Source organism: Oxyura jamaicensis, chromosome 1 (assembly GCF_011077185.1).
Source record: "Oxyura jamaicensis isolate SHBP4307 breed ruddy duck chromosome 1, BPBGC_Ojam_1.0, whole genome shotgun sequence".
Classification (NCBI taxonomy): Eukaryota; Metazoa; Chordata; class Aves; order Anseriformes; family Anatidae; genus Oxyura; species Oxyura jamaicensis.
In genome coordinates, this window is record NC_048893.1 from 3,107,825 (window position 1) to 3,129,217 (window position 21,393).

A 21,393-nucleotide genomic window follows, 5' to 3' on the forward strand; every position below is an offset into this window, starting at 1 on the left:
GCAATTGCTTGCCTCTGCCAGCCTGGCTTCGGGGCCAGCTCGTTGTGATTGCGGCACGATTAGAAAACGTTCCTGGTGAGGACTGGAGACCTGGTTATTTTCCTCGTCCACACATCACGATGCAGCACCGGGTCTGTGTTATCTGAGCTCTGGCTCTGTGTTCCCATCGGTCCCCACCTTGTGTTCTGGGCTCAGGTTTTAAGCAGCAGGTAGTGGTGAGCAGGTTTTGTGAAAAATCAGATGTAGTCACAAATATCTAAGTGAAATGCCATTGGAAAACATTAACGTCACACATCAAGGCAATTAAAATCAAAGGGTCGCCTGCCATACACACCCAACGTAGGTGGTTGGCTCATGCTCCCTGTCCAGCATAAGAAAACCATCACCCCCCAGCTGGGAATGGCAGGCTGTTTGCTTTGTTAAGCTTGGATCCTACCTTAAAGTTCATAAATGCATTGAAAGAAGTCCCAAACCGACCTCCTAATGGGATTTTAGCACTTAGTGCCCCGTGGTTTTATCACCTTCCCATAAGCTAAGTGTTAAGTCTGAATCCTTTTATCCCAGAAACATCTGGGAATTGATGAGCACGAGCACTGAGCAAGATTTATGGATGAAGGAGCTGTTTGCTCAAAAGTCTGGATTTTCTGCAGTGGAAAGAAAGTCGCAAAAAGATAAAATGACAAAACACGGAATTAAGTTTGTATCCTTATCAGGAATAAGGATGCTTCAGCATCTCCAAGGGGTCTCTTTCAGCCCTTAGCAGAAAATGATGTTTGCTTTGCAGTGGGATTTGCCACCCTCCTACAAAGCAGCATCATCACATCTTTTCTGATGTCTCCAGAGGTGAAGTGTTTGTAGGGGACATCTGTCCCTTCCTCCGGTGCCACCTTTGTGAGGATGGCAGGTCCATCAGGGACAACCAAAGGCACGACCCCTGGGCATGGGACTGTTCTTTCTAATTAGCAATGCTCTGACATATATCCGCCCACGACCAACAGCCTGATTTCCATACGGGGTGAGCCAGCAGCCGGACTGGAAATCTCCTTGACGCACCTGCTCATTAACCTCGGCATAATTAACGTGCAGCAACACGGGCTGGTTATTGCACAGAGGGCCGGCCTGGGGCTCCTGAGCAGTGGAAGCACAGCTCTGGGCTGGTGCAGAGACCGTGGGATATCATCAAAATCCCCTGCCGGGACAAAATGAGCTGACGGGGTCTCATCCATGCCCCAGGGGACTCTGAGCACTGGATCTGGAAATGGGCCCTCCCCTGGGCTCTCCGAGGTATGTACATGGTGATGTGTTGTGGCGTTGGGCTGTGGGAAGACCTTAAGGTACAACTCTCAGGAGCAGGGAATTCGGCCGTGTTCTGCCTTGTTATAATTTTCCAGATGTATGCTTTAGGGTGGGAGAAGATGGGAGCCACATCTACCACAGGATCCTGGAAATGTTAGCAGGAAACATTAACTAGAGGTCTCCAAATCTTGAAGCAGAAATGCTGCCAGTTCTAGAGGGGCTTGGTTGTGGTTTCATCCAGCTAAGCCTTGTGTCACCTCCGTGTTCATCACCTGCCATTTCCCAACAGCCCGGGGCAGCCCTGTGCTACCTTCCTAGAGATATTTTTTCCATCCTGCACCTCCCAAGCCACCATCTGTGGCAGCTGCCCTTCGCTATAGCGTCTGGCTCCACCGCGTGGAGCTTGATGTCGTTCTCTCTGCAGCTGCCCCTCTAAGGAGCTGTAGGCAGCTATTGGGCTGCCATCCCCAGCAAACCCCAATCCCTCAGCCTCTCCTACGATGTGTGCCCCAGGTATCTGGTGGCCTTGGTGGCATATCTCAGGGCAGCTTCAGTCCTGCCAGATCCCAGCAGGATCCACAGAGCTGCTTTAATGCCTCAGGACTTCCAGGTTACCTGAGGAACAGCTGCAGGCTGTGAGATACTCCCCAGTTCAATCCACCACCCCAGCACCCTCTTTTTTTGTTGTTGTTTGTTTGTTTTTTGACACAGACATCATCTCAGGGCTGCTGCTTTTCTCCGGGTAAGCTAGCACCTTGCTGGAGGTGAGCAGCCCACAGGGCAAAGCCTGGAGCAGGGAGGACAGGATGTCCTCCAAGCTTGCAGGGAAAGTGAGAACGTTTGCTCACCGAAGCTTGCTGAACTTTACAGCTGTTTAATTTTAATCACCTTGCCAGGCTGCAGTGAAGGCTGTGGTTAACTATTTTGGGTACAGCAGGGAAGCCGTGGTGCTGGCAGGTTGAATGAGGCAAGCCTGTTGTGGGGGAAACAATAAGAAACGGGTCTCCAGAGGCCCTAAAAATGCAAGAGGCCAGATCCCAGATCTGTCTAGTCTTCCCCTTTTGTGCTATTTTCCATGACCCAGGCCATGCGAGGAGAAAGGGCTAGGAAGGAGGGACCTGAGCCTCCTGACCTGAACGCGTTGTGGTCTCTGGCAGGGCTTCAGCGTTTCCCCATCGATGCAGTGTTTGCTTTTTAATGCAGCACCCTAAAACCAGCAGGGAGGCAGCCTCCTCACCTTGAGTCACGGGGCTGAGTTTTTCAAACTTTGAGCTTTTTTTTTTTTTTCTTCTTCTTCTTTTTTTTTTTTTTCTTTTTTTTTTTTTTTTCCCCGTGGGGAAACCCATAAACCTGACATAACCTGGGTTGTGTCTGCAACCACTTGTAGCCTGCACGAGGTGTAAAGACGCAGGAGTTTTCATCCTACAGTGAAAAAGCTCAGCTTCTTCCTGGGCACATAGGAAGGAGCTGCCTTAAATCCTGGAGCCCTAACCCCAGTGATGATGGGACTTGGCCTGCGATGCTTTTGCAGATACGGGCATTGCACCCCAAAACCACAGGCACCAGGAGAGGGGGTGGATCGATTGCACAAGGCTTCAAGTATGTAAAAGCCAGACATCTGTGATGGAGCTATCTGCTTACACTGCGTTTATACTCAACACAGAAATAAACACGTTAATTTAAACTATTTTACACAGTTTTACATTGCCTAATTTGGGCTGTGTGCATCTCTCTGGAGATGCCTTTTTTTCCTCCATTGACTAAAAAGGACAGGTTTGTAAATGTGTTTTTCAAATGCCTGGATTAGGACGAACCCCATAGAGAGAGATTTTGGAGATGGATATCTCTTATTATTTTATATAAGATTATTTTAAGACTTCCCTGTGTCATAAAACAGGTATAAGGACATCATTCTAATTTTCCTCCTACATCAATATCACATCTCTGCTTTTGCCATCTGCATTTTACCTCTGCTCCCAGGCAAATATCCTGCCCTCTCTTCACCTGGCAATACCCGACCCGCAGAAATAGCGGGGTGTTTGCCTGGGGTGTGGGGTTTCGGTGGCTGCTCAGCCGTCCCCAGCGGCCCCCGTGCTGCTGCAGGAGAATCAGAAAGTGAAAACCAACGGATCGATTTTTGGTCTCCAAAAGCTGAACAAAAATGAAAGAGTGAAAGCAAACCACAGGCAGCCTGCCAGCTGGCTGAGCCTCTGCAGCGGGGCGATGCGCTGTCGGTGACGGGGAGGAGACCCCGCTGTCACCGGGACCGTGGCGCTTGGTCCGATGGAGTTCCCATACCTACAGTAACTCGGGGTAACCTACATTTGGGTTGCAACACAAATCATGCGCCAAGTCTTCATGATAAGCTGTAATATGTTCAAAATGCTTCTTGATCCTTATGGGGCTGCATTTGTCTCCAAAGTGCAATACTGGCCTTAAGTTATCATTTAAGATATTGCATAAAAAAATAGCTCAGGGTAAACCATTTAAAACTATGTTCTTGTGACAGAGTAGGCAGCCTCATCTATCTTTTACATCCTTACCTCCCTGCCTAATTTTCCCCATAAGTGTGATATTTTTGCACAGCCCTGGACAAGGTTTGTGCCGTGTCCCTCGGTGCAAAGGCTGTCCCCAGGGTGCCCACGCTCCCCTTGTGCCCTGCTCGCACCAGCAGGGCACTCCCCACAGCCTGAGGTCTCTGAGGGTTGTCCAGCACCCAGACACCTTCATGCCCTGCCTGTGGCCGGGGGATGCCAGGGTCTTTGCTGCCCTCTAAGGAGAACAGACCAGAACAACACAGCTCACGTCCGAGCAGCATTTCTCTCCCTTGCGTTGGGATTTATTTTGCCCCTGTGGCTCCTGCTGCTGTGATTTGCTCCTTCCTGAGCATCTGCACTGCTCGAGCTACCTAGCAGCTCTGTGTCTCCTCACTTGCTTCTTCCATGGCGAAAGAAGGGTCAAAAAAAGGCTTTGGTGGCATCTCTTATTTATATATATATATATATATATATTTTCAGAAGAAATAGTGCCCTCCTCTGTCTGACTCTGCTGGTTTTAAATCCTCTCCTTCCTGCCCTGCAGTCACAAGAGGTGTTTGCATTTCTCCTCACTTGGGCTGCTATAGCAGCAGTCTTTAACATCTCATAGAAAGGAAACATAAGTAAATATTAACAAAAAAAATACGAAATACAAAATCCTTGTGGAGAAGCCAGGTCTGGACACCCACACACTTTCCCTAGAAAAAATACTGCAAACACTATTTCTTTTCAACCATGACACGGAAAAAATGTTCAAAGTACTTCATGTACACACCTCCAGGCTCCCAAGGAGAAACCCCACACGACCAGGAATAGACTGCAGGATCTAATAGGAGGTTTTTTTCATCTCTTTAAGAGCTGAAGAAGTGAAGGCTTGTCTTGCAGGACAAACCCCCTGGAAGCTGGCCTGCAGGAGAGGGCGTGCAACGTTGCTCACACCTCCTCTCCATCCAGAAAGTGTGCAGCTCTGGACACTGTGCAGCCATTGTCTATACAGACATGGAAGGCAGAACAGTGCCAGCTGTTAGAGCACAAATTTTATGAACATTGGTGAAATGCAAAAACGTGACATAATAGGCCTTGGGAGTAGGGTTTGAGGGCCATGGCCTCTTCTGGTTATTTCACCAACTTGCTGTTACAGTACTCCTTGGGTGTTGTCTATATTTCAGTCACAGCACTTTTTTGTTGTTGTTGTTGTTGTTGTTGTTAATGAACTCTGGAAAAAAAATCCCAATTAAATAAAACTATGGACATGTGGAAGCATCCAACCTCATTCCCACTGGTCACTCATTGACAACTCAACTGGGCTTGTTCTCCTTCACTTCCAACAGCAAAATGCCCACATAAAAATCCTGCACTGGTCCACCTCTAGGGTGACCCTGGATTAGTTTTTGCTGATGTCAGCTGCATGGGAAAACGTTCTGTCTTCCAAGACTGGCTCGTTACACATTGCTCTGCGTGGGATTTCACCACCAGGCCTTCTGAGAACTTGAACCATGTTTCCACTGTGTTTTTGATTTCACAGCTGGGTCCTGATTGCATCACCTTAGTTGATATCTGCTTTGCCTACTTCTTGTTTTGCAGTGAGTATTTTAAGTCCTTTTCGGAAAAAAAAAAAAAAGAAAAAAGAAAAAAAAGAAGAAAAAAAAAAAAGGAAACCTGATGTTGGCTGCCTGTTTTCTTCCTTTCTCTGTATGTAGTGGCTTCTTTTGAGCAGCCATAACTTGCCATTTTACCATGTTAAAACCTGAGGACCAGCGAGCATTGCCACGACCTCAGCATCTTGCAATTCTTCTTCAGAGGCATCCACTGGGTGATGTTTTAAACTTGAGTCCCCAAATCCCTTTGCTCCAATGCCTCGAGACAGCAACCTGCCCTTGGTGGCCTTCCTTGAGCAGGGGGCTTGGACCAGACGACCTCCAGAGGTGCCTCCCGACCTCAGCCAAGCTGTGATTCTATGATTTTATTCCAGTGGCCAAGCTCTTGCATTGCCATGACATCAGATTCCCCAGCTTTTGTCAAGCCCCTTTCTGGTCGAGGTCCCAGACTCTGGTGCTCTCCAGTTACAGCAGGTGGTGGTTGGTCATCGTCATCACCAACCTTTAGTCCCATTTCCCCCAGTGATGTAGGAAACCAGCATCTTTCCTTCAGCTGTCCTTTGAGAGACCATGGGAGTCAGATCTGGTCATTCCCTCTGATTTTGGAGGCATGCAGCATCTGCATCCATCCCCCCAAGCCCCTTTTACTGGATCCTAGTGGAAGAACCCCTGTCTCCACCAACCTGCTCCATGCAGGTTGGGATGCTGCTTGAACACGGGCTCAGCAGTGCTATAAAGCATCAAGCAGAGCAATTTGCAACCCTCTTCATACTTATTCTCCCTGGAAGGGTCAATTTGGGTATCAGCTGTGTCATAAACAGGGGATTTGGATCTGATAAGCACTGTACTAAAGGAGAAGGTGCTCGTGGTTCATCTATTGGTGCAGACATCGGAGAGGACCTGTCCAGTGAGATGTTTATCTAGAAAATATAAAGGAATAAAGAATGGGACAGTTATATGCCCCCAAAATCTATAGGATGGTGTTGGCAATGCTGTTACAAAGCCTTTACAATCAGGGAAGGGAAAAGGCCTGCCCTGACCATATTAACTGTGTTCTGAGAGGTTGTAGAAGAGCAGAGCACCTGTGTGTGCTCAGACAGGCCGTGCCATCTAATGACCCCAAAGGCGGTCTGCTGAGAATAGAGTCCCATGGAAAATGAGGAACTGGAGAGAGAAGTCACCAGACACAGCTGTCTGTTTGTGCCACGTGACGCCGGTCAGCAAACTTGGGGGAAATTCCGAGGAAATAGCAAATTGAATTTGTTGTCCTGTTTCTGGGCAGGCGTGAGGGAATCTCCCTGAAATAATGTTTTTCGATAAGCTTCACTTTTTATAAAAAGGGGCAGATTTATGACCGGGCTGTACTGGGTCTGGCTGGGATGTTACCTTTCCCTGCAGCAGCCCATAGAGTGGGCTGGGAAAAGGAAGGAGAGAGGAGGGGTGGGCTCTCGTTGCAAAAACGTCTGTCCTCCTCCCAAACACAGGCTACGTGCGTTGAGGCCCTGCTTCAAGGACGTGATCAAGCATCACTCATTTGTGGGAATTAGAGAGTAATTTATTTCCTCTGCACTTCCATACAGCCTTTACTTTTTGTTTGTTTGTTTTTGTTTGTTGATTTTTCTTCCCTTTCTTCCTCCCTTTTTCCTTTCCCTTTTTCCTCTTTAGTTAAATCGTTTAATTAATAATAATCTTTCCTTAATAATTATTTTTTCCCTTTAATTAAATAATCCTTATCTCAACCCGTGAGTTGTTCTTTCCTTTACCTCTTCCTCTCCTCTTCTGAGGAGGGGGAGTGAGAGAGCGGTTGTGGTGTTCAGCTGCCTAGCACGGTAACACCACCACAGGTATTTATTGCAGAGGGACTCACCACACGTCGCTGTTTCTCAAGGGGGAAGAACAAGGTGACAGTTCACCTGAGATACTGCTCCAAGGTAAGTCCTGCTCCTTCCTCACTGCTGACTGCCATATTTCCTTTAAATAATTTCATAATTTCTTTTAAATTGTTTCCTTGAGCTTCAGAATAAATGCATCGGACAAAGGGCGTGCTGCAGTTACTGAGATCTAACCTCCCCCATAGGAGAAAATTAGAATTTACACAGGTGTGTGCTTGGCAGAGCTTTAATGTTTTATATTACAGAGGGCAAGGGGAGGAGGAATGGCCGAGGAACGAAGCTCAAGCATGGAAAAGTAGACAGTAAAGATCTGGAGAATATGGGCGAGGTACTTAAAAGCAACAGAGACTGGAGGAAGGTGGAAACTTGTTGCCGTGCGAACAAAATTTTGGTCTTTGAGGAAATAATGTAATCATGTGGAGTCTGGGAAAAAAAAAAAAAAAAAAAAAAGTAAAAAAAAAAATCACTTTTGGTGATGCTCAGACCAAAACCTTGCAGAAGGAACATTATTCCCAAAGGGAATGAGCCAAGCCACTCTGGACTGGCAGTGCCAGAAGCCGATCCCCTGGCTCCTGTTAGAGGTGCAGCCCTGGCTGGAGCTGGCAGAGTGTCACCAAAGCCTGGTGGGACACTCGAAAGAGGTTTTGCCTCTGCAACTCACCTGCTGCCCCAGCCAAATGTTGGAACTGATCTAGGGTACCTTGGGGAAACAATGCGTGGAGGAAGCCTTGGGATTAGATGCACAAGAAGGTGCCTAATGGTTAACTGAGATGTTTAATTATTAGGAAAACAGATTCCAGTGTGTTCTTTTTTAATTATTCATCTTGATGATGACCATCATCATGCTATCATCATCAGTATGGCATTTATTAATGCTATTATTAATTAGTTCCCAAAGATGGGGTTATCACATGCTTCTGGTGAATTTTCACAAGCCCCAGGGGTATTTTGTGTGCTGGAATGAGGCAGCAGGAACAGGGCTGAACAGGGCATATCTTTTCAGCTAAACCACCCGGCTCCGTTAGGTCTTCACCAATAATGCTAAAATTATATCTCAGAGTTGTTGGACCAAGGCTGTAGGAGACGCACTGAAGATACAGGTGCAGAGTCCCCTCCTGACCTAGGGTGGCTGGAGCAGCCAGGTGCTCCTTTACACCTGATCTGGGAGCATTCCTTATCTTCGAATTACTGCCTGCCGATTACAGCACGTACCAAGCAGATGGGAGCTGGCTTTGGGTTCATACCCTCTTTCACATGCAACTTCAGGAAAAAGTAGATTCAAGACCTTGTTTTGGCCCACGGACAGAGACAGGCTCACGGACATAGGAAAGGCTCGGTTCAAGGTTATCAGAAATGCCATAAAACACTTTGCATAATAAACCCGTAAGTTTTAGTTGCCAAGTCACCTGGAAAATTCACACCAAACTGTTGAATGAGAGGAGGGAGCTTATTCTGCCCATGACCTTGAAAAAAGCGTCTGGAAAAACACATTTAAACCACTGGTCCTGGCTCTACCCCAGGGCGACTTCACTCTAAATCCTGTTCAAAAAATCCAGTAAAACAGAATTATTGCCAAATATCCTTTCCTGGAGATCCTATATAAACCACCCCCCAGCCACAGCCAGTTTCAGGCTGTAGCGGGGGCATTTGAAAATCCTCTGCTCCTTTGGGGCTGCAAGCAGAATCACGTGAATAAACATATTTATGTGCCGCTCTTTCACACGGTAGGTTGGGTTCTATATATAGAATCATAGAATCATAGAATATCCTGAGTTGGAAGGGACCCTTAAGGATCATCAAGTCCAACTCTTGACACCGCACAGGTCTACCCAAAAGTTCAGACCATGTGACTAAGTGCACAGTCCAATCTCTTCTTAAATTCAGACAGGCTCGGTGCAGTGACCACTTCCCTGGGGAGCCCGTTCCAGTGTGCAACCACCCTCTCTGTGAAGAACCCTCTCCTGATGTCAAGCCTAAATTTCCCCTGCCTCAGCTTAACCCCGTTCCCGCGGGTCCTGTCACTAGTGTTAATGGAGAAAAGGTCTCCTGCCTCTTGACAACCCCTTACGAGGAAGTTGTAGACTGCGATGAGGTCTCCCCTCAGCCTCCTCTTCTCCAGGCTGAACAGGCCCAGTGACCTCAGCCGTTCCTCGTACGTCTTCCCCTCCAGGCCTTTCACCATCTTCGTAGCCCTCCTCTGGACACTCTCCAACAGTTTCATGTCCTTTTTATACTGTGGTGCCCAGAACTGCACACAGTACTCGAGGTGAGGCCGCACCAGCGCAGAGTAGAGCGGGACAATCACCTCCCTTGACCTAAGATATTCAGATATTCCATATCTGAAATGAAATCAGTTGTGTGTGTGTATATATATATATAAAGCTCGTGGAGGGGGTGGTGAAAAAGAGGCAACTTCTCTGCCTGAGATGGGTCAGCTACTGTCATGCTCTACAGGGTACTGGAATGAATCACCTCTTGTGGTTCACTCGTAGTTTTCAGCTTGCTGTCACCACGTTCCTGGTCCAGTGCTAGTAAAGAGATAAAGGACCTGATGCCTTGTGTCAGACCAAGGGTATCTCCATCTCAACCTCCTGAACCAAATGAAAATTAATACAGGGGGTCAGGGGAAATAATACGAAAAGGGCAATGTGCAAGGTGACTTTCCAAGCCTCCAGCAGTCCTCAGCTCAGATGCTTCCCCAGCCAAAGGTGGGCTTTGTGTTTCAGAGGCAACGGCAGCTTTCCCTCCCGTGAATCTTTTCAGCTGCTTCTCTTCTCAGCCTTATTTCAAATGCTAATTATTTTAAAACCACTCAGTTGAACGTCTAGCAATGAAAATGGAAATATCACTGCTATCCCAAAGCCTGCTTGCAGCTGAGAGAAGATAAAGCATCCTGCATTGCAGGAAAATTTGGAGCAGTTTTCTCCAAACAGAAAGATTGCTGACTGCCAACAATCACGTCAACACCTGAGAAAGATGAAATAGGACTATTTCTGGACAAGAAATAGAAATTCCTGTGCCAGCTCCTTTTGCAGTATAGGAAAAATAACCAGAAGAGCTGAAGATGCGAATCGGTAGAAATTTTGTGCAATCATGGGAAGAGCTGCCCCTCAGTATCGGTGTTGCTATGCTTGCTGTTACCATCCTCTTGATTCTTTCTCTGCATCCAAATGTCTGTCTGTGAGCTCATTTTTGGCGGTTGGACTCCCCACACATGCAAGGAGGAAGGAAGGTCCCTGTCCCAGCACCATGCCTCGGGGTAGGTGCTGGTGTCTGCTGAGTGTGGACCTCCCTGTGTGTCCCTGTGATCCGTCTGGGTTCCTCCAGCAGCTGACCTGTGGAGATACTTACATTACCAGCTCGGTCAATATTTTTTTTTCCAAGCAGCAACATTAGTTTTGCCAAGAAAACTTCACTGTGTGAGCTGATGAGACATGGGGTGAGTTCAGATCACTCCTCAAAGGGGCTGAAATCTCCCACTGCTGCCCCATCGAGGCACTGAAACCTATCCTAGATTCCACCTGTATTCCCTTGCTAATTTTTCTCTATCCAAGAGGGGAGAAAATGTTCTCTCCTTGATCAGAGAGGTGCCCTCTCTGCCAGCCATGTCCCACGAGGACAAAAATGACTCCAGGTTTGACGAACTTTATCTTATCTTGTCTGCATTTGACCTCCAGGTGAGCAAGAGCCCATCCCTCGAAGTTCTCCCCGCGATGCCACCACTGCTGCTGATTCTGCTGCAGATCTCCTCCAGCTGCCTTTGGTTGGGATGTGGTGAGGTGGTGACGTCCTTTGAAAGCTCATGCCCGCAGTTTTTCTTCCGGGAAACCCCCCCGAATGATGCCCTGGAGCCGGAGAACCCAGCCTGGATCTGCCAGCGCTACAAGAACCAGTATTACTTTGCCACCCTGTACGACAGGAGCAGGCGTATTCCCGTGTACTCTGCTTACTTGTACCAGCCTGGGCCCGGCACAAGACCTAAAACATGGCTGGTTGAGCCCCAGGTGAGTGTCCTCTCATACCACACATCAACCTCTACTCACTAAAAGCCAGCCTACAAATAGGCCCACTGGATGGGATACACCTTATCTGTCCCCTCGCCGTGCAATTCCTCTGATGAGTTTGAGAAGTCATCAGGATACTGAGATCAGTCATGTGCTAAAAATGCCAATTTTTTGGCATTGAGCTTGGGGGAGCATAAAGACAAATTACCTGATATCACACTGTGTAATGTACCCCTTTCCTGTCCCAAGCTGGGGTGGGGAACCAAACCACGGCAAAGAGATGGCCAACAGCAACCAAATCTGATGGGCTGCACCACTAGAGAATGTAGGTGAGAATGAGCCATAGAAGAAGGCCATGTATCCTCTTCCAGATGAAGGCCTAAAGTTTTCCTAGATATGAAAAGGTGTTAGAAAAAATAAAAAATAAAAAGGCATTTGCATTTGTTGACCATAGAAACTCAAGCAATTAATTTGGTATGACACCACTGTCCATATTTAGAGGGTATAAAGTTTTCTCTTTTCATCCTGGAGCACCAGCCCAGGCCATTTCCAAAATCTGTGATTTGTCTAACTTTCTACAAAGACCTTTTTGCAGCGTGGTGCCCTTTGGTATTTGGGTTGCCCAGCTCTCTTTGGGAATTATGAGCTGCCTTAAGAGGCTGATCATTTCCAACTTACTTTGGTGGTGCTGCAGAAGGAAAACATCTGTGTTCCCTGGCACGGCTCAGCTCTGAGACACATTATTAGCACAGTGGTACCAGATCTCACTTGCACTGAGGTATTTTTGCTTAGTTATTAGAGCAAAAAGCTTCATCCTTGTAATGAGCTGTAGCCCTCCCTGGGAAACCTCACCTCTAGGACTGGTTTCCCAACCCATTTCCCTGGGCATGGGGTTAGAGAAGGCAAACACCGGTGCTTCAGAAGTGTGTTATGCCTGCTGCAAATACATGCTTCTTCCCAAGTGGGAAGCAAAATCAGAGCAGATCAGAGGAGGCTGATTCCTCCTCACTTTCCCCTGGGAGTCCTGTGGGCTCTCCTCATCCTCTTCCCATCCTGTCCATCTGCAAGGTCTCCCCAAGAGACCTAAGCCTTAAATAGGACATCTGTGCCCTTGTTTTCCCCAAGCCTGTAAAACACAAGGGTGTTGACAGATTGAACTAAAAAAAAAAAAAAGCCATGAAAAACATAGAGATAGAGAAAAACTGCTGTGGAAATAGGGCTGAACGGAGCAAAGGCCAGGGCTGGTGACAGGGTGATTAGATGCAGGTGAGGAAGGTTGGATGTGATTAATGGGGGTGGCAGGAGCTGGGGAGAGCCCTGGAGCAGCTGTGGGGTTAGGAGATGGGAGGAAAGGGAACCAGATGTGTCACAAATGTGTCTTGCCAAAGTCACCTTTCAAACCTGGGAGAATGGAAAACACTCGCTGCCTCATCATCTGCCCACGCTCCTGCTGCTGGCTGGATTTCAAAGGTCACAAGTCAGATCAAGTGCAGCCACATTTTGAGATTTATTTTTTTTAATCTCTTGTATTTGTTAGGGAGGGGCAGCTTTGAGATTTCTCTTTGATTCATGAGTTTTCACATGCTGAGATGACAAAAAACAAACAAACAAACAAAAAACACGAGTGTTCAGCACTCAGAGACTTGTGCTCCACAGAAACCTGCTCTTTTATTCCCATCCCCAATGCTAACACATTTTCCTCTTTATCTTTCAAGCTGATGGGCTTAAGTTATCCCAAAACAATGGAAAAGGAATGGACCCTGTTGAATTATTTCAACGTCACTTTAGAGCAGCTTGGCAAGAGCCAGGCTGTCCTGCAGGACTACAAGAACCTGACAGGTCTGAACCGCGGCCACCTCAACCCCAGCGGCCACCACCCCGACTCCATCAGCAGGACGGCTACCTTCAGCCTCACCAACATAATCCCCCAGGATGAGAAACTCAACGGCGGTGCCTGGAACAACTACGAGCAGCAAACCATGATGAGGAGGACTCAGGACTGCAATGCCACCTACGTCGTGGTGGGCGCCGTGCCTGGGAACAACTACATCGCCAAGGGCAGGGTCAACAAACCCAGCCACATCTGGTCGAGCGCCTGCTGCGAGGTGGACAACAACTACAGGAAGGCTTGGGCGGTCATTGCTGAGAACGACAAGAACGAGGTCCATCTCCTCACACTGGGGGAGCTGGAGGAGGTGTTGACCCAGCTCTATGGGAGGAACCAGGTTTCTCTCTTTGATAACGACTGTCCCCGGGAATGAGCCTCGTTGCACCTCCTGGGTGTAAGAGGGAGCCATTAGCAGCACCGTGTGCACTCTGTGCCATTCATCCTTCCTTCTCTAGCTCTGTTTATCAGAACATCTTCTCTGAAAAAAAAAAAAAAAAAAAAGGAAGGAAGAGGCCAGCAGAGCCCCTACCTGGTTTGCTTTCCTACTCTGCTGCCCACCCTTGCAATGTACTTCCATGGAAGGGTCTCTGGAAGCTCTGGAGGGGCAATCTGATTAAAAGCCCATGGGCAAAGAAATTCGAGCTTGTCACTAAGACTAAGATTTTTATTTTTTTCCCCTTTTTCTCCATGCCCATAAACAGACTGTAGTCCTTCTCCTCTTTATTCGGCATGATTGATAGCATGCTGCTGACTTCTCCCTCATCTCCTTGGGAAAGATCTCAGGATAGGGTGGCTCAGGTGGCCCAGAGAGGTTGTAGAGTCTCCAGCTCTGGGGATATTAAAAACCCAGCTGGACATGGTCCTGGATGACCTACTCTATCTGACCCTACTTGAACAGGGGTTTGGGCTAGAGGATCTCCAGAGGCCCCTTCCAACCTCAGCCATTCAGCGATGCTGTGATCGATTCTGGAACAAGCAAAGAGCCCAGGGATTGCTGATAGTCTGTAATATCCTACAAATAGATTCTGACAGACACAGCCAAGGACAACATCAAAGGATAGAGGTAGAGAGGAAAGTGGAAAGAAGACAGGAGGAAAGAAGGAAGGCAACTTATCATAGGAGGAACACCCCAGCTCTCCTGAGGTCTGCACCAAGGTAAAACACGGAGAAGGAATGAAATAACCTACATCAAATCACTAGGCTCCCTAATCCTGAGCTTACATGAAGGCCATGCGATCTCCTAGCAGATTTTTTTGTTTGCGTGCTTTTGGACCCTGTATCTTGAGAACAAGTGCTGAGGTAACAGGCAACCAGGCTCAAGGAGCAAATATACAGCAGACTTTAACTAGTCAAAGATGAATTTTGGCAATATGCTGGTGGGATAGCTTCAGTCTCTGCTCTACTTCTGAACCTTTTCCACAGATTTATATGTAATTGATTTTTTTTCCGTTGTAAGATCTGTTCATTGGTATAAAAAGTCAATATATGGCATATAATTTAGTTTCTGAGTAGTTCACAATATGAATTATTTTCTCCAGTGCTGGATCTTTTGATCATATGTAAACCATAAGTTACTTCCCATGGAAATTTCCACTCCTCATAATGCCCCAGTGCAGAAGGCTTCCTTGCCAAAGGCAGGCTGTCCAAATGCAATCTGAAGATGCCACAACACTTATGGAAGTGTTACCATCAGAGCCCTGCTACTTTTCCCATGAACATTCCCCTTTCCTGATGGTCCCCTGGGGTCCCAGGTCCCCTGCCCGAATATTTCAAACCATCAGAAACCACCGATGGGGTGAAACTGCCGCTGCTATTTCAGGTTGAGGGAGCCCAGCAGCCCCCTCTGTGGTTACTCATGGGCCTCCTCTGACTGTTTCACCCCACCTCCTCGTGCCTGCAAACCGCACTCATCCTCACCGCTCCAGCCACCCCCACTTTCCAGGCCCTGCTGGAATCCCCCCCGGCTCCCCATAGCCCTGCCACCCCCTGACTCACACCTCCACCAGCTCCCTGGCTCTCCTCTCCAGGACCATTTCCCCCGACGGTACCCAGAAATGCCCTCCCCTCCTCTGTGAGCACATGAAAGGCATGGGGAGCCAAAGGAGTAAATGAATCAGCTTGGAGGCTGTCTTCCAGCAGATACCAGGGGCTGAGCAGAGGGCTGCTCCAGCCCCAAGGTCCCCAGCTCCTGGACCAGCCTCTGGGCAGCTTTCTTATGGGGTTTCCTCTGGTTTCTGCTGATCCTGGATGTGAACGGGGCATAGGGACAGAGCCCAAAGCTGTTCCTTGAGCCGTGTGTGTGCCTGCTGGGAAGATGCAACCCCCCGAGCTGGGAAGGTAATGTCACAGCTTGCTCTGCTCTGTCTCTGTCTGTCTGTGGGGGGGGATCTGGGTGCCAGGGGGACTTTGGACATAGAGGAAGAAGTGGTTATTAGTGGGGTCTGTAGGGAGATGCAGGTATCTCAGAGCTATTGCTGGTTGCATCGCCTGCTGGGCTCATTTGCAGGGGCACTCAGCTCTGCCAGCAGCTCACCCAGAGGTCCTGCCACTGCCTCTAGGTGTTACCCATCCCACAAAACAAGCAAACAAATGATCAAAAAAGCCTAGCTTTTAATTAGTCCAGCCTTGAAATACACTCATCACACTGCATGTCTCTGAGAAACCCCTCTGGCCAAGTGTCCTTCCCAGGCCACCTCGCCGTGTACATGCAGTGGCCAAGCAAGCACAGGACAGACTCAGGTGCAGAAGCAGCTTTCCTCCAAATTCCCGGCATCACTTACTATTTCTGGCATTGCCACGGGCTTCCTGTGTGGTCTAGACCGAGGCATTACCCTGTGCAGGGATGGCTGGGTTGCAAACACCCCCCTGCGGCGTGGGTGGAGGAAGGAGAGCAGACAGCAGCACGGTGAGCAGGCTGCTTTGTTCTGCCTGCACCAGAAAAAGGGTGAATTAGCAGGTGAGGAGCTCAGAGGTGGCGCATCTCAGCTGCTTCTGTTGCCTACACCATCATGCCACAAGGTAGCTGGGCTCTCGTGACAGCAGGCACAACCCATGCCTTGGTCCCTCCCATGCTAAATAATGATGATTTTGTTCCTTGTGAAGATCTGAGGGGTTCCAGGGCACAGGTTCTACTCTCCTGGAGGTTCAGGAGATCCATGTGCACAGGAGACATTTCTGCCCCTACACAAACCTGGCTAGAGCTGAGCATTGTCCCCAGCCAGGAACCATCCAAAAGGGTCCTGATGGGTTTTTAGCACACTGTGGACTGGTGGAGGAGGTTTTCTCCCCACCTTTGGGAAGAGGCAACTAAGAGGTACCAAGGCAAGACAGGAGAGGTTTTCCCATGACACCTGAGGTCTCTGAGCATCTCCAAAGCAAGAAGCAGAAATGGGGTCCTGTCCATCACCACACAACTCTTGGCTGTGTCTGATAGGAGGTCCCACTGGGAATTTCCTGCCTTCAGTTAAGCATGGATCTTACAAAAAGGAAAGGGATGTCATTTCCATTTGCCTAGCTTCTGCTTTATCTTCTCAGGAGCTATTAGAAGAGAGGAACATTCAGTTCCAAACATCTATAAAACATCTCTCCAAACATCTATATTTTCATGTTAGGTGTTGTTGCAAGGTCACCAAAGAAGCTGGAAAGCCTGGGGTCTTGGAAAACTATTCTCCCTCTTGACTCTTCATCCAAACATGAAATAATATTGTTCACCAGTTGTTTTTTTTATTTTATTTATTTATTTATTTATTTTTAAAAAGGATAGTGGATCTTTGCATTTTTATAGCATTTTCTGTCTGATCTTTGGTACCTTTACTTGAATCAAAGGGCTAAAGCATGGTTGGCATCTCCTGGAGCAAAATCCAGTGTTGGATAAAGAGCACCCTGAGTATAAGGACTAAAGGCTTGAGATAATGAAGTCTGATGAAAGCTTATAAAAGGGGAGTGGCACAATGAAAACAACTGGGTCTTTGGATGTGTTTTCACAGAGGTAGCAAAACTGTAGATCAGGAAGAGGAAAACACTTGACAGATATACTGGGCTTGGAGGAAACCTTCGTCAGGAAGGAAAATTGAGAAGAAATTACCATTTTTTAACTGGTGAAGAAAGAGAAGAGGAAAAATATGTGCTGAAAGGCTTTGTGCTGTGTCTGTATGATTCTGTACAACACTCAAGATATTTGTTGAATATCATTTTTTTTAGCATGTCATGATGATATCAGTGACAGCAATATATTCAGGTCCCCTAGTATGAAATAAAGTTTGCTTTCTAAGTCTCACATTGGCAAGTAAAGTATTTATAATGTAAATTTGCACCCTGTTTCTGACAAATTGCACTATGACATCTCTTTCAGCAGTTATGTTAGCTGAGTCTAATCTTGTCCTGAGTAACCTGCTCACATTTTCTTAGTTCAGTAAATGAAGACTTCTTTTAACAAATTGCTACTTGCATAAATGGTAATTATTAATTTAATTCCGAGGCTCTGACATCTCACTCTGAATGTATGGAGCACTGGACTTGGACTGAGGCTGATTTATGAAGTTTCCCATCCATAAAATGAAAACAGGAGAATTATCTTTCTTTTACTGTGCACAGTGTCCTAAGGCTGAAACAGCATAGAAACATTCAGTTTTTATTATTTTCCTCATATTCTGTGCTAAATCAGAACTTTGTTGAGGATAGGGGGGGTTTCAGCAGTATAAAAACAATAAAAATTAGAGGAGTGAGAAACCTTCGGTTTTGAGCACAGAGAGCTGGAAAACAGGACTACTCGTGCACAGGAAATTTTGTCATTTCAAAATGTGGTTTCAATCTGAATCAGAACAAAACCCCAAGAAGTTTCCAAATTCCCCTTGAAATGGAAATTCTGAGAATTTTGACCTGGAAACGCTGAAGCAGGGTGTTTCTGATACCCTCCTCCTGCCCTAGACCTGCTGGGTGAAAGCAACTTTCTTGTCAGCTTGCAGCAGCACCACGACCAGCTTCCCTGAGGACGTGGGAGGCTTCCCGGGGACACCAATGTAGTCACCTCCCTGTGAGCCTCTCCAATGTCACCAGGCTCTGAACATTGTTTTGGGAGCCCTCATCCCAGCAGGACATCTTGGGCATCGGGTCCTGGCATGAAACTTGTACATGCAGCAGGCAGAGCAGGTGGTTGAAGGGCTGTGTTAGGATAAACGGAGGGAGGTGTAGGGTGTTGGCAGGATAGAAGACCCAGTTTTGGGTCTTGAAAGAGGCTCAAACAGTTTATGCAGAAGCATTAGCCTTGGAGTAGTGCTGCTCTGTCCTGCAGCCATGGACTGCATCCTACAGGGACCTACCCCTGGTTAGGGCAACACCACTGGGGGCTCTGCACTGAAAGGACTGTATTTAGCATGGGTGTTAAAAATAAAACCTAGCTAGGGGATGTCTTCCCTGAATGCCTTCTGCAGAAAGACTGGGGGAGAAAAGAGAGAATTAGAAACCTGATGAGATGACTGATGGAACTGGTGCTTGCTGAGTCCTCAAGTCTGCGCTCATATGCCTTTATAGCCCCCAGGTGAGCACGTATTTGTCCTGCCACACTGTTATTCCTACAGAAAGTATAAAAATCTAGAAAGAGTGGGTGGCTGAAGTGCTAAGACTATGACTGAGAGGCGGATCTGTACTGTTTCACTGCCTCCTTGCACTCTCAGTCTTGCCTTGCATCTTCTGAGTTGTCTATGAAATGGGCTGTTTTTGGCCACTGAACAGTACCTGTGCATAAGGTCCCTAGCTCCCATTTTTTTTTTATTATTTATTTATTTATTTATTTGTCCCTGCAACCAAAAGAATTCACACTTAAATTTCAACTTAATAAATTATTCTGCCTTAATAAACTTATTATTCTGCCTTAGGGCAGTAGGCAATGTTTTTAATCAGGTTTCTTCGCTGATACATTTACACAGGTGAGTAACGGGTTCTGAAAGTCTTGATGATCTTGGGGCTGGGATTTGGCTCAGTCTCTGACACCCTTGGGTGTCATAGATCTGGCAGATTTCTATGTTTAGGCAACCAGATCAAATGGTAGGTGTTTCCATGTGAACTACTGTCTAAGCCCCCAGTAGAGTCAATGGAGATCTAGCTGTTGCTGTCCATAGGGGCTGGAAATCTATTCTGCCTTGTTGAACATCTGCATTTAATAGCTGAATCTCTCTTGACTCCTCTTATCTCCACTGTGATGGGATAAGCTCACATGGAGACATCCATATACCCTGAAACATTTCATTATACAAGATAGATTTTCTGCTGAAGACTTCAGGGGAAAAAAAAAAAAAGTTTTCTGGCACTTGGGTATATATGGTATAGGAGTAATGGAAAACAAATCTCAGATTTTTCAAAGTCTAAATCAATAACAAGAAGGACAATCTACCTTTCAAACATGCAGAACTTTTTATTCTTACAGTTTATTAAACATTCCACACTGAGAAAATCAAAGTTTACAGAATAAAAATACGAAAAACAAGCATACAAATTTTGTAAAACAAATGAGAGTGGCCATGGAGCAAACGCGACAATGATGGTGCCCCTTTGGCCATGGCTTCTTCCAGTGGCAGAGTTTTGCTAACAGGCTAGATCCTATTGATTCCCATATACTCTATGTGTTGTGCTGAAGGATCAAGCCTCAAATGCAACCCTTTCCCCTAAGGGACAGTGAGCCCTACCAGGAGGTACAGCCCAGTACAGCTCAGCAGAGAGTTACAGTTTTCTGATAAAGTACATGTACAGCTCCCATGCTGGAGATCACCTGGGTTCAGACTCTTATGCAAATGTTCATAGCTAAGAAAATGAAATCCCATAATAATTTTCCAGTCTGTATCCTGCTATTGCTTACAGGTTCCATACCAGCAACGTGTCTCTTAATTTACAGGAAGCAAAGGCAAAATATGGAGAGAGAGGCCATGAGCCAACCTAGCTAGGGAAAAGTAGAATAAAAGTAGAATAAAGCACTGGGGCAGTGGGAGACAAGACTCGTTATCTGCTTCACTGGATGACCATGTGCATGCTAGAAGCAGATGAAATATAAGCCTTCTCCAGTCAAATGCCATGAGTGGAACAAGCCAGGTCAGCCTAACCACAGTGCTTAACGGAGTTATGTTAACAGTAACTAATGTGCATTAACCTAATGAAGCACAAGCGCTAGTACCACTGCTCGCAGACTTCAGAGCAGCTGACAGGTTTGGAAACCTATCATCTATTGCATAAATACAGGTTGTTGTTTACTCCCATACAAAATAACGGCATAAAGTAGACCATTACATATCCATCTGTATAAAGGTACATATTATGAATTAGTCTTATTCCAGCAGGAATAAAATATAATAAAATAAAACAACAACAACAAACATGGAAATTATAAATATCAAAGCTATGGAGTAAGAGTAACTCAGCCATGGATACTATAAGTATCAAGGCTATGATGTGAGAGTAACTCAACAGGAATACAAACCAATAAAACAATGACACATTTTATCACAAAACAGAACATTACACTAACATTCCATACTTCCTGAACTATAAGGAAAGGATGCATCCCGTTTGGCTTTTGACATATGCCATGCAAGCATCTATAGGTAATCTGGTCAATTTGGGCATGATTTAGAGTCAATGAAGCGAAACCCATGCCTTAAGCCAGTGAGTCATTTGGCCTATATACATATCCATATGTATATATGTGTAAAGCTATGTACATATATAGACAGAGCTATATATATACATGTACATGTATATGTACATATACTGCAGTACATGCATATATATAAAGCAGTGTATATATGTGAATATATTTGACAAAAATAAATATATAGGCAACATGGTGAGCCCCTAAAGGACTTGTTCCTTCCCATTGTCTGTCTCAGGCATAGCTGCCTACATTTTGTCAGATGAACACCATCCTCCCAGGCAAAACATAGCTAAAAAGAGGCAGAAGACTATTCAAACCTCATAAATTCCCAATAACGTGAGTACATGTCAAGTATTGCATATGCTGAAGTTGTGCTTGAGTCTGTCCTCAGATGCCTTTATGCTAGGCTCTTTGGTGCTCTGCAGCTACAAAAGGCGTAGACAAATTATCTGCTGCCACAATGCAGCATCCCTCTCTGATCTGGGGTAAGAGTAGGATAGGATAGGATAGGATAGGATAGGATAGGATAGGATAGGATA

The 21,393-nt window shown here is 46.5% G+C and overlaps 2 protein-coding genes across 6 annotated transcripts in view; one reads left to right on the forward strand and one right to left on the reverse strand.

The window, feature by feature from the left end:
- LOC118160654 (endonuclease domain-containing 1 protein-like) overlaps window positions 1–14,715 on the forward strand; it is a 69,151-nt gene extending 54,436 nt beyond the window's left edge. For 2 of the 3 annotated variants that reach the window (XM_035315512.1, XM_035315513.1), the window contains 2 exons: window positions 11,001–11,327; window positions 13,043–14,715. In XM_035315512.1, coding sequence (XP_035171403.1) covers window positions 11,037–11,327; window positions 13,043–13,588 — 837 coding nt within the window. In that variant the 5' untranslated portion in view covers window positions 11,001–11,036 and the 3' untranslated portion in view covers window positions 13,589–14,715. Of the gene's footprint in view, window positions 1–7,145; window positions 7,363–11,000; window positions 11,328–13,042 lie in introns of those variants that run through there. The other variant, XM_035315511.1, reaches the window with a different exon arrangement.
- LOC118160655 overlaps window positions 12,362–21,393 on the reverse strand; it is a 25,266-nt gene continuing 16,234 nt past the window's right edge. Inside the window, exon 8 of one of the 3 annotated variants that reach the window (XM_035315517.1) lies at window positions 12,362–12,453. The gene's annotated coding sequence lies outside the window, so the exon portion shown is untranslated. Of the gene's footprint in view, window positions 12,454–12,698; window positions 12,912–14,963; window positions 16,144–21,393 lie in introns of those variants that run through there. The other 2 variants (XM_035315516.1, XM_035315518.1) reach the window with 2 other exon arrangements.